This window comes from Tamandua tetradactyla, chromosome 25, assembly GCF_023851605.1.
Source record: "Tamandua tetradactyla isolate mTamTet1 chromosome 25, mTamTet1.pri, whole genome shotgun sequence".
In the NCBI taxonomy this organism is placed as follows: Eukaryota; Metazoa; Chordata; class Mammalia; order Pilosa; family Myrmecophagidae; genus Tamandua; species Tamandua tetradactyla.
The window spans coordinates 13531240-13544833 of record NC_135351.1 but is presented as its reverse complement, the minus strand read 5'-3'; the positions used below and the strand labels follow the sequence as shown (position 1 = coordinate 13544833).

Sequence of the window (13594 nt, the reverse complement as noted above, 5' to 3'; positions counted from 1 at the left end):
GCCAAAGAAGAAATCACAAGGGATATCAGAAAATTCTTAGAGAGGAATAAAAAGGAAAATTCAACATAATAAAATCCATGGGATGCAGCAAAGGCAGTACTCAGAGAGAAATTTAATCACATCTTGAGAAACTAGAATGAGAAGAACAAACCTAAAGTTAGTTGAAGGAAGGGACTAATAAAGATTAGAGTGGAGATAAATCTGATGAGAATAGAAAATGAAACCAAAAGCTGGTTCTCTGAAAGGGCAATAAAGGTTTCTTTACCTAGATTGACAAAAAAAGAAGATGCAAAGAATTAAAATCCAAAATAAAAGCAGGACATTATTAATTATCTTGCAGAAATTAAAGGATTATGAGAAAATACAATGAACAATTTATGTGCCAACAAATTAATCTACAGAAACGGTCAAATTCCTAGAAACACAAAAATTACCTAAAATTACTTAAGAAATAGAAGATTTCAACATGTCTACAATAGTAAAGACATTGAATTAGTAGTCAAAACCTCCCAACAAAGAAAACCCCAGGATAAGATGCTTTATTAGTGGATTCTACCAAACACTCAAAGAAGAATTAGCACCAAACCTTGAAAAAAATCTTCAAAAAAATTAAAAAGAAAGGAACTTTTCCACTTTCATTCTATTAGGCTAGCTATTACTCTGATAAGAAAGCCAGATAAAGACATCACAAGAAAAAAATTCAGGCCAGTTTCCTTTTGAATATAGATGTAAAAATCCTCAACAAAAAAACAGCAAATCAAATTCAACAGCATATTAAAAGGATTATATGCCATGACAAGATGGGATTTATCCCTGGAATTCAAGAGTGGTTCAACACAACCACTCTTTCAGTTATCTCCACTCTAATCAGTTAATATACACCACATTAACAAATGAAGAAAAAAATCACAGTCCATTTCAATTGATGCAGAAAAGTCACTGGACAAAATCTAGCAATGCTTCTTGTTAAAAAAAGAGAAAATCAGGGATGCGTGGCAACTTCTTCAACATGATAAAGGACAAAGTGACCTCCTTTCCATCTAGAAGGGCAGGCCATGATGGAAATGCAGGCAATAAAAGGACAATGCAGGCAGACTAGAGTAAAGACATAAATATGCTTGAGAATAAATTGATATGAGGCTGTTTCTACAGTGGAAGGGGACTAATGAGAGAGAGATGAACTTGAATGTAATGGTGATTTGTAGAGAAGCAGCAATGCTCAAGTTTTCACCTAAAACATTAGATATAGATTAGACAGACCAATGAATGAAGCCATAGATTGAGAGGAAGAGTGGAGCTAAAACCTTATACCATGGAAGAAAAGTCCAAAACTCCATATTCACTCATTTATTTACATACTTATCAGTGAATAAATATTCCATGTCCACTATGTACCAGGCAATATTCTAAATGGAATGTATGCCATGACTGATAAAAATCCTTCTTCATAAAGGTCTACAAGAATGAAAACTACTTAGGATTTCTAATTCTCATCCATTTGTGGGTGAAACCTCTCTTGCAAGTCACCCACCACCTACAGCTGTCCAACTCCCTAGCCTTGCTACTCAGAAGAGAACAAAGTTTTTTCCTGGAAGGAACAGAAGCAGACATGACAGATGGGAGATCTACTTGCTCTGCGGTGAGAACATGACCTCACTTCTTGTCCTTACCACTTTCCTCTCCTAACACCTGCACTCTGAAATGAACAGAAAGAGGAATAAACAAAGATAACTGAAACTAGCTAGAACAAAGTACCATAAAAATTTGTACCTACCTCTACATCTCCATAGGAAATTATGAGCTGGAAAATGTCTGTGAGATGTTCAAATTTAATTTCTGACTTCAAGTACTGTGTCTTGAAGCCTCGGGCTTCCCTATTTACAATCTAATAGATTGGTCCAAGTTTACAAGCAGCTCTGTCATCAGGAGAACAACCCCTGTATTTCACAACTAAACACCGACACAAACATGAACCGAATGCCTCACCGTGGCAGCCTCCGTGCTTATCTTCCATGTCAATCCACTTTATAGCTCTGAGGTTTCCGGCCCAGGATGCATTTGGCATGGAGCCAGGCACATCTGCAATGTTGATAAGAAAAAGAGAAATGAGAAGAGAGAGGAGTATCAACTTCATTCGTTAAGACCCTAGGTCATGCTCAGTTTCTTTCAATACATTATCTTTCACATCAGATTTTTCATCATGGGTAAAATCCCCAAGGCTTGTGATTTAAATATTTGATGATCATGGACCTACATCTTGCCATGAGTAAAAGGAATCTACTGATCTGAGTCTCTCATAGTGTGTGCTCAAGGCTGTTAAGATAAACCTTTAAGTTTAGTGTGAAACCAGATGAGAACGTGGGGATTTCTAGTCTACAACCCACCGGCCTAATGTTAAAAATATTTTAAAATGTTAAACATTTTTAGGGCTGCCAGGATGCTAAAAAAATGTGCACACTTCTAATACCCTATAGCAAAGCAAGAACTCAGGAAATGGGCAACCTCAAGTATCTGTGTCTTTATTACTGTTAGAGAGAGATTCTATGGTTTCTCATATCATGTCGCAACATCATGTAGTCAAAAGAAAACAGCACTCCATATGGAGCTCATAAACAAATCCATTAATATACTATCCTTTTGTTTAAACACATACTGAGCAACTGGTATTGCTCAATCCTGGCACGAACTACTGGGGATAAAGAATTAAAGGCATGAAATTCTTGAGCTTTGAATTTTTCCTACAAAGATTGGTGTGCACCAATCCACCTGTCTTCTCGGTTTCCTCCAGTAGTTCTTTTGACCAAAATTTTAGTTGCTAATTACTTAATTAACCTTAAATTAAAAAGAAAAGAAAGAAGGCCTTTAGAGTGCCAGCCTGCTAAGCCAGGGTTTCTCAACTTTAGCACTGTTGACACTTTGGGTCAATAATTCTTTGCTGTGGGGGGATATTTTGTGCATTGTAGGATGTTTAGCAGCATCACTAACCTTTACCCACTAGATGCCAGTAGCAAAACCCTCCGCAACCCAGTTGTGGCAATCAAAACTGTCTCTCCGTGTTGCCAAATGTTCCCGGTAGGGGTGAGGACAGTGGTGGAAAAATCACCCTGGTTGAGAAACACTGTGGTAGCAAGTTATCTCAACCCTCTTCCATCTCAATTTCTGAATAAGCCCAGTCGATCATATAGGGCGGGTTTATATATACACCCCAAAAATAATAATGTAAAAATCATTACTGGAAAAAAAGATTGCATGGGAATTAATTTAAATGAAACTAAAAGAGGAATCTTTTGCTTCAAAACAGCTGCAGCATTTTTTACCAGTAAGCAATAATTTGGACATAATTTTGATGTGTGGCACTATGCAAATGATATCCACACATAAAAGCAATCCTTTCTTAGAAGATTCTTCAATACTGATGAGAAAGGTGGTAGGTAGAATAAGGCACTCCCCACTTCTGCCCCCCGCAAAGATGTCTATAGCCTGATCCCTAGAACTTGTAAACATATTACATGGCAAAAGAGAATTAAGGCTGCTAACTGACTGAATTTAGATAGAGAGCTTATCAATGTTTGGGGGCCCACTGTAAATAAAAGTATCCTTAAAAGAGGAAGAGGGAGGCAGAAGAGGAGGGCAATGTGAGAAGGACTCAACTCGCTGTTGCTGGCTTTGAAGATAGAGGAAAGGGGACGTGAGCTAAGAAACGCAGGCTGCTTCTAGAAGCTGGAAAAGACAAGGAATCAAATCCTACCCAGAGCCTACAGAAAGAAATACAGCCCATGCCTTGATGTTAGTCCAGTGAGATCTGTGTCAAATTTCTGTACTATACATTCATGGTGTTTAAGCTGCTAAATTTTTTGGTATTTTATTACAGCAGCAAATAGAAAACTAAGCCATATACTAATAAAAATAAAATTACCCAAGATGATGGCTGAGATATTTTTCATTAGAAAAAAAATTAGATAAGACTGATACTTTAAAAGTCTAATTGGGTTAGGTATTTAAAAATAATTTTTCGTCTTAAAAACATTAAGAAAAACTGATTCATCTTCAGAAGAAAAAAGCTCTGCTCTTTTGCCCTAATGTCATATGATAATTACATGATGATCTAAATCAGGAATTGTACTAAGGTCTTCCAAGGAAAATCAAATTTTGTCAGAGCCTATTTATAAATAGTATCAGCTTTCTGTAGGGCAAGATTCTTTTCTGGCTGCCAAAAAAACTTTGCTTATGAACATTAAGAGCATTAAAAACACTATTTACTAAGCAATTTTACCTCCTATTGCTTTAATTTCATTTTAATACTTTAAAATTGTTTTGGTGCTTGCCTATCCAAAAAGAAGCTTCTGTGTTTTTGTTCCTAGCACATATTTTAAGAAAAATTCAAGTAAAATATGTCTTGGTTAGGCTGGGGTGGGGACAGAAGAATGGAAAGCAAAGAGAGAATTTAGTATATTTATTTAATCAACAAGGTTAGTTGATGTGTATGTGATTTTCATGAGACTATTTTGATTAAACACATCAGAAAAGTCCAAAGAAAACATTCTCCTCACAGAAAGTTCCTTAACCTCTTTTAAGTGACTACCTTTTAAAAATAAATTCTATCTCCTCTTCTCTCATTCCCATTCATATTGACCATCACCAACCGATTCTTAGAAACACATTTCATTATGCTAGAGATAAGACTCTTGACATTTATAATTAATGGCCCACGCTGCCTTTAAAATAAACCCATATACCAATTAGCCTCTTGTTGATGAAATTCAACTTCTGTGCTTTCTGTTTGATGATGAGTCTCAAATAGGTCTATGTTTAAATATTACTCATTACTCATGTTTGTCCATTAAAACATTTCATTTAAAAGCAGGAATGGGGGCAGGCCATGGTGGCTCAGCAGGCAGAGTTCTTGCCTGCCATGCTGGAGACCCAGGTTTGTTTCCTGGTACCTGCCCATGCAAAAATAAATAAATAAATAAGCAGGAACATTTCCTGGTGCCTGCCCATGCATAAATAAATAAATAAATAGATAGATATATAAATAAGCAGGAATGGGGAGAAGGACAAACATAGATAAAGTTGAATTCTACTTTGTATTTCTTTTTTGCAAGCAATGCCAAGGCACAGAAATGCCTGGCAGGATGGGCACAGACTTTTGCCATTCACGTGTAGTTCTTGAGCCGGGAACATTGTCATCAGCTGAGAGCTCATTAGACATGCAGACGCTCAGGACCCAGCCAGGCCTCCTGCACCAGAATCTGCATCTTCACAAGGTCCCCAGAGAATTCCTGTGCAGGATCAAGTTTGTGAAGCTCTGGGCTATAAACCTCACGGTAAGGAAGGCACAGCCTCTCTTGGGCAGCTCCAGCTGCTGCTTTTTCCCCTCCTCTTCATGAAGTCCTTCCCATAGACTTCTTATATTCATTTCTTGCTTACTTCTGGTCTCACTGAAAATCTGCTCTTCTGAGCGAATCTGGTACCATGCTTTATGTCCTTTGGCTGATTTAAGGAACTTGGCCCCATTCCTGGAAATAGCTGCATTTAATAGACCTCTCAAGTCATCTCCTTGAAGGCATCAGGCCAGCGGTTATGGGGAAAAAGCACACTGAGCAGAGGGCAGATCTCCTGGTGCCTCTGACCTCACAGAACTTGGCCCACAAGAGATGCTCAATAAATGTTAAAGGGATAGATGAGCATGGCACACGAACTTGAAGGCACTGGTTTCAAGGGTCAAAAGTAATCAGCAGTTATGGCTTTTCCTGCATCTTTCTAGCTGATTTTCCAGAGTTGTACCACCAGTTTATGGTGCATTAAATTGTGAGGAACCTTTTTAGTACACTTTCATCAGCATTGACGACTTGACTTAAAAACAAAATTCTTTAATAAATGAAAAAATGTATATCTGAGCTTAAATAATAAGCAGTTACTGGAATTTGTTACTGTAGTGTGTCATGTGAGAATACGGAGAAAGACAAATCAGTATAAGTAAAGTTTGTGTTGCAAAGAGTCATGTTCATTTACTCTACAAACACTTAACTATTATAATAAAGGCCGAGTCCCAAGAAAAACATTCCTGGTTACTCTGTAAACTTCATCTCAAATCTTTTGTTTATATAGGCCTATGAAGAGCAAATGAGAAAATTGGATTTTATAGCTTAAAATGTTTTCTCTGATAATATTAGTGTCTTCTCTTTGAACCATCCTAGAAGTAACAGAAAATATGCCCTTCCCAGGACACTTGAAACTGAGGGTAAACCCATGCTCATACAGCCCATAATTACTCTTCTAGAATCCTAGCTAGTGATGATAATAATGATGATGATGGTGATTAAAACAACAACAGAATATCGTAATACAATTCAGCAGAAGGAAAAAAGTTACACGCAAAATGTTCACTGCTGATTTCGTTAATAATACAAAATTCGAAATTGTCTAAAAACAAGGTAATGTGAATTTAAATAGCTTGTAGTCCCCTTTTCTGATTGATAACTTGGGTCAGTTTTAGAAATAAAAATATATATTTTTTGTTTTTGCCTACCACTGGTTCATTAATTACTCCGGATTTTTAATGCACGAAACTTACTAAAAGAAACCTCTTATTTCATATGGATGCATTTTACAGTTCTGCAGAGCCTGAAATGGCATCTTCACATTCACCTCTGATAAATGCCAACAAAGTCATTATTCCTTGATTGAAAAGGAAAAGATGGAATAAGGAAAGGAAGAAAAAACTAGAATTTTAGTATTCAATATTTGCACCCTTATTGCTAAGTTGTGTAAATAAGAGCATTGGAAATTTAAGTGAATTGCCCAGGACAGATGTGCTAAATAGTTTGCTGGCTTTGTTTTGAGATAATTTATTCATTTATTCAAATAGTTTCTTGCAAGCTATCTATGTTCTAGAATAGATGCTGGGGGTAAAGTCATACATAAGATGTTCATTGGCACTTTCAGCCTAGTGTATCTGGGATTCATATCTATTAGATATTTTTAGTAGCAGCCAAACACCTTCACTCAAGAGACTCTTGGACATTCTTAGTGTACTTGGAAACACAGGCAATCATTGGCCCAGGCATTTCAGATTTCATTAGATTCCTCACCTAAGCCTGACCTTGTCTCTGGGCCCCCTGCCTATGCTTCTCTCTGGCATTTGATCTCCTCTAGGTCAAAAACTCCTTCATCTAGGCATGTTTTCCTGCAGCGGTGTTGGCCACCAGCTTCATGACTCCCCTGTTTGTAGCCTAACAGCCTATCCCTTGGTCCTCCAATAAACCATGGTACTCCTCAAAATTCTCCCCCTTCACAGTTAACCCAAATTTGCTACTTCATTCCTTCCAGCTGTGACTGATATTTTATGCAGTACAAGAGTCCCCAACTGATTTCCAATCCACTGGTTCTTCAAGCCTTACCTGGTTTATGATAGTGCTGCACAAACACATCCCCTACTTCCTTCTCTCTGCTGTCACTGCCTTAGCTCAATCCCTCAACATCTTTCATCAAGATGAATTGCCTTCCAACTGGCCGGTCTACCTCTAGTCTGCCCCACTTCCCTGGCAATAACACCAATTGGCTGTTTCTATCATCAGTATTGATCCTATTGTTCTCCTAGTTGGGGGATGGGGGATACCTTGATGGGTCAAACATGTTTCTCCAAGCCAGCTTCACATGCCCACCAACCACTCACCTTCTATGGAATGAAAGCACATGTCACACTCGCGGTCATCCTACATCTTGCCTGTTTGGGCCCCCATTCCACCCTTTGCTTGGATTCTGACTCCTTCCCCCAATCTCATTTTACATTTCTACTTTTGTTCTCCTTGGGTCTAGCTTGGTACTTAGCTGCTCCCTCAAAAGCTTTGACTCTGAAATATCTTTCCTTTTGCTTTCGGCTACTCCTCCACTAGCATCTTTGCCCCAACCAGCTCCTCAGACCCCTCACCCTGGCTAGGTCCCATCAGTTCGCTGCTATAGATCATATTGTGGCCAGGAAAATTCCAGGCCACTCACCATAGCAATCAAGGGTTTTCACAATCTTGCTCCCAGATTTAAAAATAAAAGCAAACTGGCAATGCATAAACCATACTTGTTTGGTCTGACTCAAGGGCAGAGGAATGGAATTGAGCCTACATTTCAAAACCAACGGATTTCACATAAAAGTCCAGACTGTCAGCATCTCTTGGATTTCTCATGAAACTCTGGACTGTCAGCTTCTCTTAACAGCAATATCCTGGAGCTGTAAGCAGCCCAGGACATCTGCTGCTGCCTGGGTCCCACCATCCTTTAATTGCTCCCATTCTCTGTCTGGGCTTGAAACCTGGGGCTCCAGACCTCATCTTTCACCACTGTCCATACAAGCCCAGCTGTCCACCCCCCTTCTGGGAATTCTAGAATTGGCATTCCATTTTCAGTGAGTTCACTGTATCTTGGCTTATGCAGATATGCAATATAAGAAAATATGCACAACCTTGTAGGAACTGTATTAGTTTGCTAGTGCTGCTGGAAACCAATATACAAGAAATAGAATGACTTTTTAAAAGGTAATTTAATAAGTTACAAGTATATAGTTCTAGTGCCAAGAAGATGTTCAAACTAAGGCACCAATAAGAGGTTACCTTCACTCAAGAAAGCCTGATGCCATTCCAGAACACCTGTAGTTGGGAAGGCATGTGGCTGGCATTTGCCTGTTCCCTTACTCCTGGGCTTCATTGCTTTCATCCTGTTTCCTATGGGGGTTTGTCATTTGGTATTTGTGGGCCTTCACTTAGCTCCTCCAGGACATGATTCTGGGTTCTGGCTTGCTTAGCATCTCATGGGAAGACACATGGTAGTGTCTGCTGGGCCCTGCATCTCCAAACATCTGGGTGTCATGTTGGCTCTGTCAGCTCTGAAGCAACTATTCTCCAAGCATCTGCTTCTGAGGTTTCTTCAAAATGTTTCCCCTTTCAATTTTTTGTTTTTTCTCTCTCTTTTTTTTTTTGTTTTCTTTTTACATAGGCAGGCACTGGGAATTGAACCCAGGTCTCCAGCATGGCAGGTGAGAACTCTGCCAGTGATTCCCCGTGGCCCACCCATGTTTCCCCTTTTAAAGGACTCTAGTAAACTAATCGAGACCCACTGTGAACAGGTAGAGTCACATCTCCATCTAAGCAAAAGGTCACACCACAACTGGGCACATCACAGCTCCATGGAGATAATCTAATCACGGGGGTTTCCACCCAACAATATTGAATCGAGATTAAAAGAAATGGCTGCCCCCACAAGACTGGATCAGGATTAAAACATGGCTTTTCTGGGGTACATGATAGATTGAAATTGGCATAGGAAATAAAGTGACTAAGGTTAAATCCTCCTCTCTTTGTGTGTTTCTCTTTGTGCCTGAGAAGACAGATGGCATTGCAGCCACTCAAGTCAGCGCTCTTTGTATGTTTGGGTGATATGTTTCAGTCATCCATTGCAGAAGCAGTTTTCAGAAAACTTGTAACTAATCAAATTATTTCATTTAATTGGAGCATAGAGAACATTGCCACAATCATGAGATGGGAAACCCTCCTGATTATCAAGGGCAAAATTGCATGTTAAGAAGAATGACATTCTTATGAATCACATTGCCCAGTAGGTTACCAAAGAAGACTTTGCCACATTTGACTATACACTGTGTTTGGATGAAAGCAATCTGTGATTTGATAGAAAAGCTAGTGACTGCAAAGAAAAGTTGAACTATTTGGGGGCTATGATCCATAAAAACAGCTTATTATTGAAGAGCCTTATTATTGGAATGACTCTGACCTTGAGTCTGTGTATCAGCAGTGTGTTAGGTGCCACAAAGCATTTTTGGAGAAGGCACAGTAAAGGGGCATCCATTCACTGCTTGAAGGCCAACCATGATTGACATCTTTACAGTGATGTTCTGGGTTTTTCAGTCAATCAGTGTGTTAAAAGTATAATGTTTCATAGCTCAAGGCCACAACTTTTTTTCAATTCATTTATTGTTTCTTATCTTAAATATTTGTAGGCTCAAAAGCACATGAAGAGATGCTCATTATCATTAGTTATAAGGGAAATGCAGATCAGAACTACAATGAGATACCACCTCACCCCTATAAGAACGTCGGCTATTAAACAAATAGGAAATTACAAATGTTGAAGAGGATGTGGAGAAATTGGGACACTGATCTACTACTGGGAATGTATAATGGAATAGCTGCTATGGAAAACAGTTTGGCGGTTCCTTAGGAAACTAAATATTGAGTTTTAAGATAAGAAACAATAAGTGAATTGAAAAAAAGCTGTGGCCTTGAGCTATGAAACATTATACTTTTAACACTCTGATTGACTGAAAAACCCAGAACATCACTGTAAAGATGTTAATCATTGTTGTCCTTCAGCAGTGAATGGATGCCGCTTTACTGCGACTTCTCCAAGAATACTTTGCAGCACCTAACACACTGCTGATACAGTCTCAAGGTCAGAGTCATTCCGATAATATAGTACTATATGACCTGGCAATGGCACTACTTGGTATATACCCAGAAGAGCTGAAAGCAGTGACACAAACAGACATTTGCACACTGATGCTCATAGCAACGTTATTTACAATTGCCCAAAGATGGAAACAATCCAAGTGCCCATCAACAGACAAGTGGATGAACAACCTGTGGTATATACATACAATGGAATATTATGCAGCAGTAAGATGAAATGATGTTCTGAAGCATATGACAAGATGGATGAGTCTTGAAGACATAATGCTGAGTGAAATAAGCCAGACACAAAAGGAGAGATACCGTATGACTCCATTTTTATGACCATGGTAAAGGTAAAATCAGAGGCTTATAATACAGAGTATTATATATTCTATATATTCTAATAATATAGATTTAGAGATACATAGAAGCTAGAGATGGGTGAAGAGTTAGCTAATGAGGCTGAACTCAAATGTAAGGGAATAGATAGAAGTGAAGGTGGTTCACTATTGGGTCCATAAGTAATATTAACATATTGAAGGTAAACATGATTGAAAGGGATTGTATAGACCTATGGGCTCCAATAACTAACACTACAAATATAAATAAGCTTTTGAATGAACTACTTCATAAGTATGATTTTTGTTCAAAGAGTGTTAATTTCAGGGTATGGCAGGGACCACTATTGCATGCTATGGGATATTTTTAACAGGAAAATATCAGTAGTACCACAGCAATACCAGGGGTAAATAATGAGGGGAGGGACAAGAGTTAGGGGGAGGTTTAGATTTCCTATTTGGTAAGGGTGAGTTTATTGGTTATCTTTCTCTTGGAAACAATGAAATTATCTAAAATTGAGTATTGATCGATTGTGAACTTTGGCCATTATACCTGATGCCTAATGAATGCAGGTGGCTGAATGATGTACTGACTGAGAAGGAGATTGGCAAATGATGATGTATACATATGATCGAATATTGTACTACTACAAAAAGGAACAGTTGTGAAGCATGCAACATTGTGAATGAACCTGAGGGACATTTGGTGAGGCAAAATAAGCCAGGAATAGGTGGGGCAACAGTGCCTTAGTGGCACAATACTGGCTTGCCAGCCTGGACACCCAGGTTTGATTCCCAGAGCTTGCCCATGCCAAAAAAAAAAAAAAAAGCAAGAAACAAAAGAGTAATTATTGTATGGTCTCATTTAGAAAATGCTTATAAGAAAACAGGGGCTTAGATTGTAAGCTCTTATAACAGTCACATTTTGTCCAGAGTGGTAATTATTATTTCTGAATTTTAAGAGGCTCTTTTATATATGTATAGCCTGGTATTTAGAGATAAAAACAAAGGTGATCAGCTCAGGATTATTCAGAACACAGGGGTAAGGAAGACATTGTCTATATTTTAGAACCTTACCTACTCTTTGATACCAATGGTTTTGTCCAAAACCCAAATTTTCTGTAGCACATAATCTAATTCAATTTGTCTAGATAGCTCATTTAAACAATCGAAACACAGGGAGATCAGAATAAAAATGAGGGCCTTTAATCCTGTATAGCTTAATATAACGTCTGGATATATCCCAGAATATATTAAGCAGATTATCAAAAAGTACTGGCACCTTCAACTCTTCTCCATAACCCTCTACTCCTGCCCCCCTCCTCCCACAACTACTGGTCTGCTTTGTATTACTATAGTTTTCATTTTCTAGAGTTTAATATACATGGAATCATACAGTATGTACTTTCTCTGATGTGACTTTCACCTAGCAATAATTACTTTGAGATTGGCCATTTTGGTTGTATATATTAATAGTCATTCCTTTTTATTGCTGGGTATGTATCAGTGTTACAAAATTTGTTTGTTTATTCATCTATTAATGGTCACTTGGGTTGCTTCCAGTTTTTGGCTCTTATAAATAAAACTGCTGTATACTTTCATGTACAAAAAAAAAAAAAGTACTGGCAAAGTTCCTTGATGGATGGGAGAAAAAATATGGAACTATTAAACTTTACCACTGGGGATACCCCTGATACTCTGTCAAACATTAGGGACACCCAAATCAATAGGCCAAGCCCTTGATCTTGAGGCTTGCTCTTGTGAAGTTTATGTATGTAGCAGAAAACCTTAGCCTACCTACAGGTGTGCCTACGAGTCACCTCCGGAGGACCTCTTTTCTTGCTCAGGTGTGGCTTCGCTCTCTCTAAGCCAACTCTGCAAGTGAAATCGTTGCCCTCCTCTCTTATGTGGGACATGACATCTAGGGCTGAAAGTCTCCCTGGCAGTGTGGGAGATGACTCCCAGGGGTGAGCCTGGCCTGGAACCATGCCCATCCTGACCAAAAGGGGAAAAAGAAGTGTTAACAGTTAAGATATCAGTGGCTGAGAAAGTTCAAATACAGTTGAGAGGCTACTCTAGAGGTCACTCTTACACAAGCTTCAGTTAGACATTGTTACCTATCATAACTTGCCAAATCCCAACCAAAACCATTCCAGCCAATCTTAAGAGCATCTAGGGTAATATATAGGATTCTACAAAGGTTCCATGCATTAGGGTAACTTTCCAGAAACCTACAACCTCCAGATGGGTCCCTGGACCAGATAAGTCCTAACACCTAGAGGGGGCAGCCCCAGAAAATCAGCTAGTTCCATCTCCCTACCCCTTATTACTGACAGCCATTCCAATGTGAAAAAGTTAGAATGGGCATAGCCCAAATACCACTTAAAAGGTGGGAGAAAGGTCAAAGATGATGGTAGAGTTATACAGAGAAGGTAGGGTTTAACAAACAAGTGTGATTGCTGAAACATTATATTGATATTTCTTTTAGTCTCCAGTATCTTAGAGCAGCTAGAAGTAAAAACCTAATATTGTGGAATTGTAACCCATATCAAACTCTGAAATTTGTCCTACAACTAATTGTTGTACTGTGCTTTAAGATTTATTGCTTTTTTGTGTGCATGTTATTTTTCACAGAAAAGAAAAAAAGTGATGATAAAAAAATATATTCCTTCTAGCCTCCAATGTTCTGGAGTAGCTAGAAGGAAAAATCTGAGATGATGGTATGGTGGCCCATGACAAACTCTGAGATCTGTCACATAACAATTTGTTGAAGAGTTCTTTGAAAACTTTTGCTTTTTT

General features: G+C 38.5%; 1 protein-coding gene across 6 annotated transcripts in view; it reads right to left on the bottom strand.

The window, feature by feature from the left end:
• Nucleotides 1-13594, bottom strand: part of GCNT2 (glucosaminyl (N-acetyl) transferase 2 (I blood group)) — a 208094-nt gene that overhangs the window by 19704 nt on the left and 174796 nt on the right. For all 6 annotated transcript variants that reach the window (XM_077143647.1, XM_077143646.1, XM_077143645.1 and 3 more), the window contains one exon: nt 1987-2079. In XM_077143647.1, coding sequence (XP_076999762.1) covers nt 1987-2079 — 93 coding nt within the window. The remainder of the gene's footprint in view (nt 1-1986; nt 2080-13594) is intronic.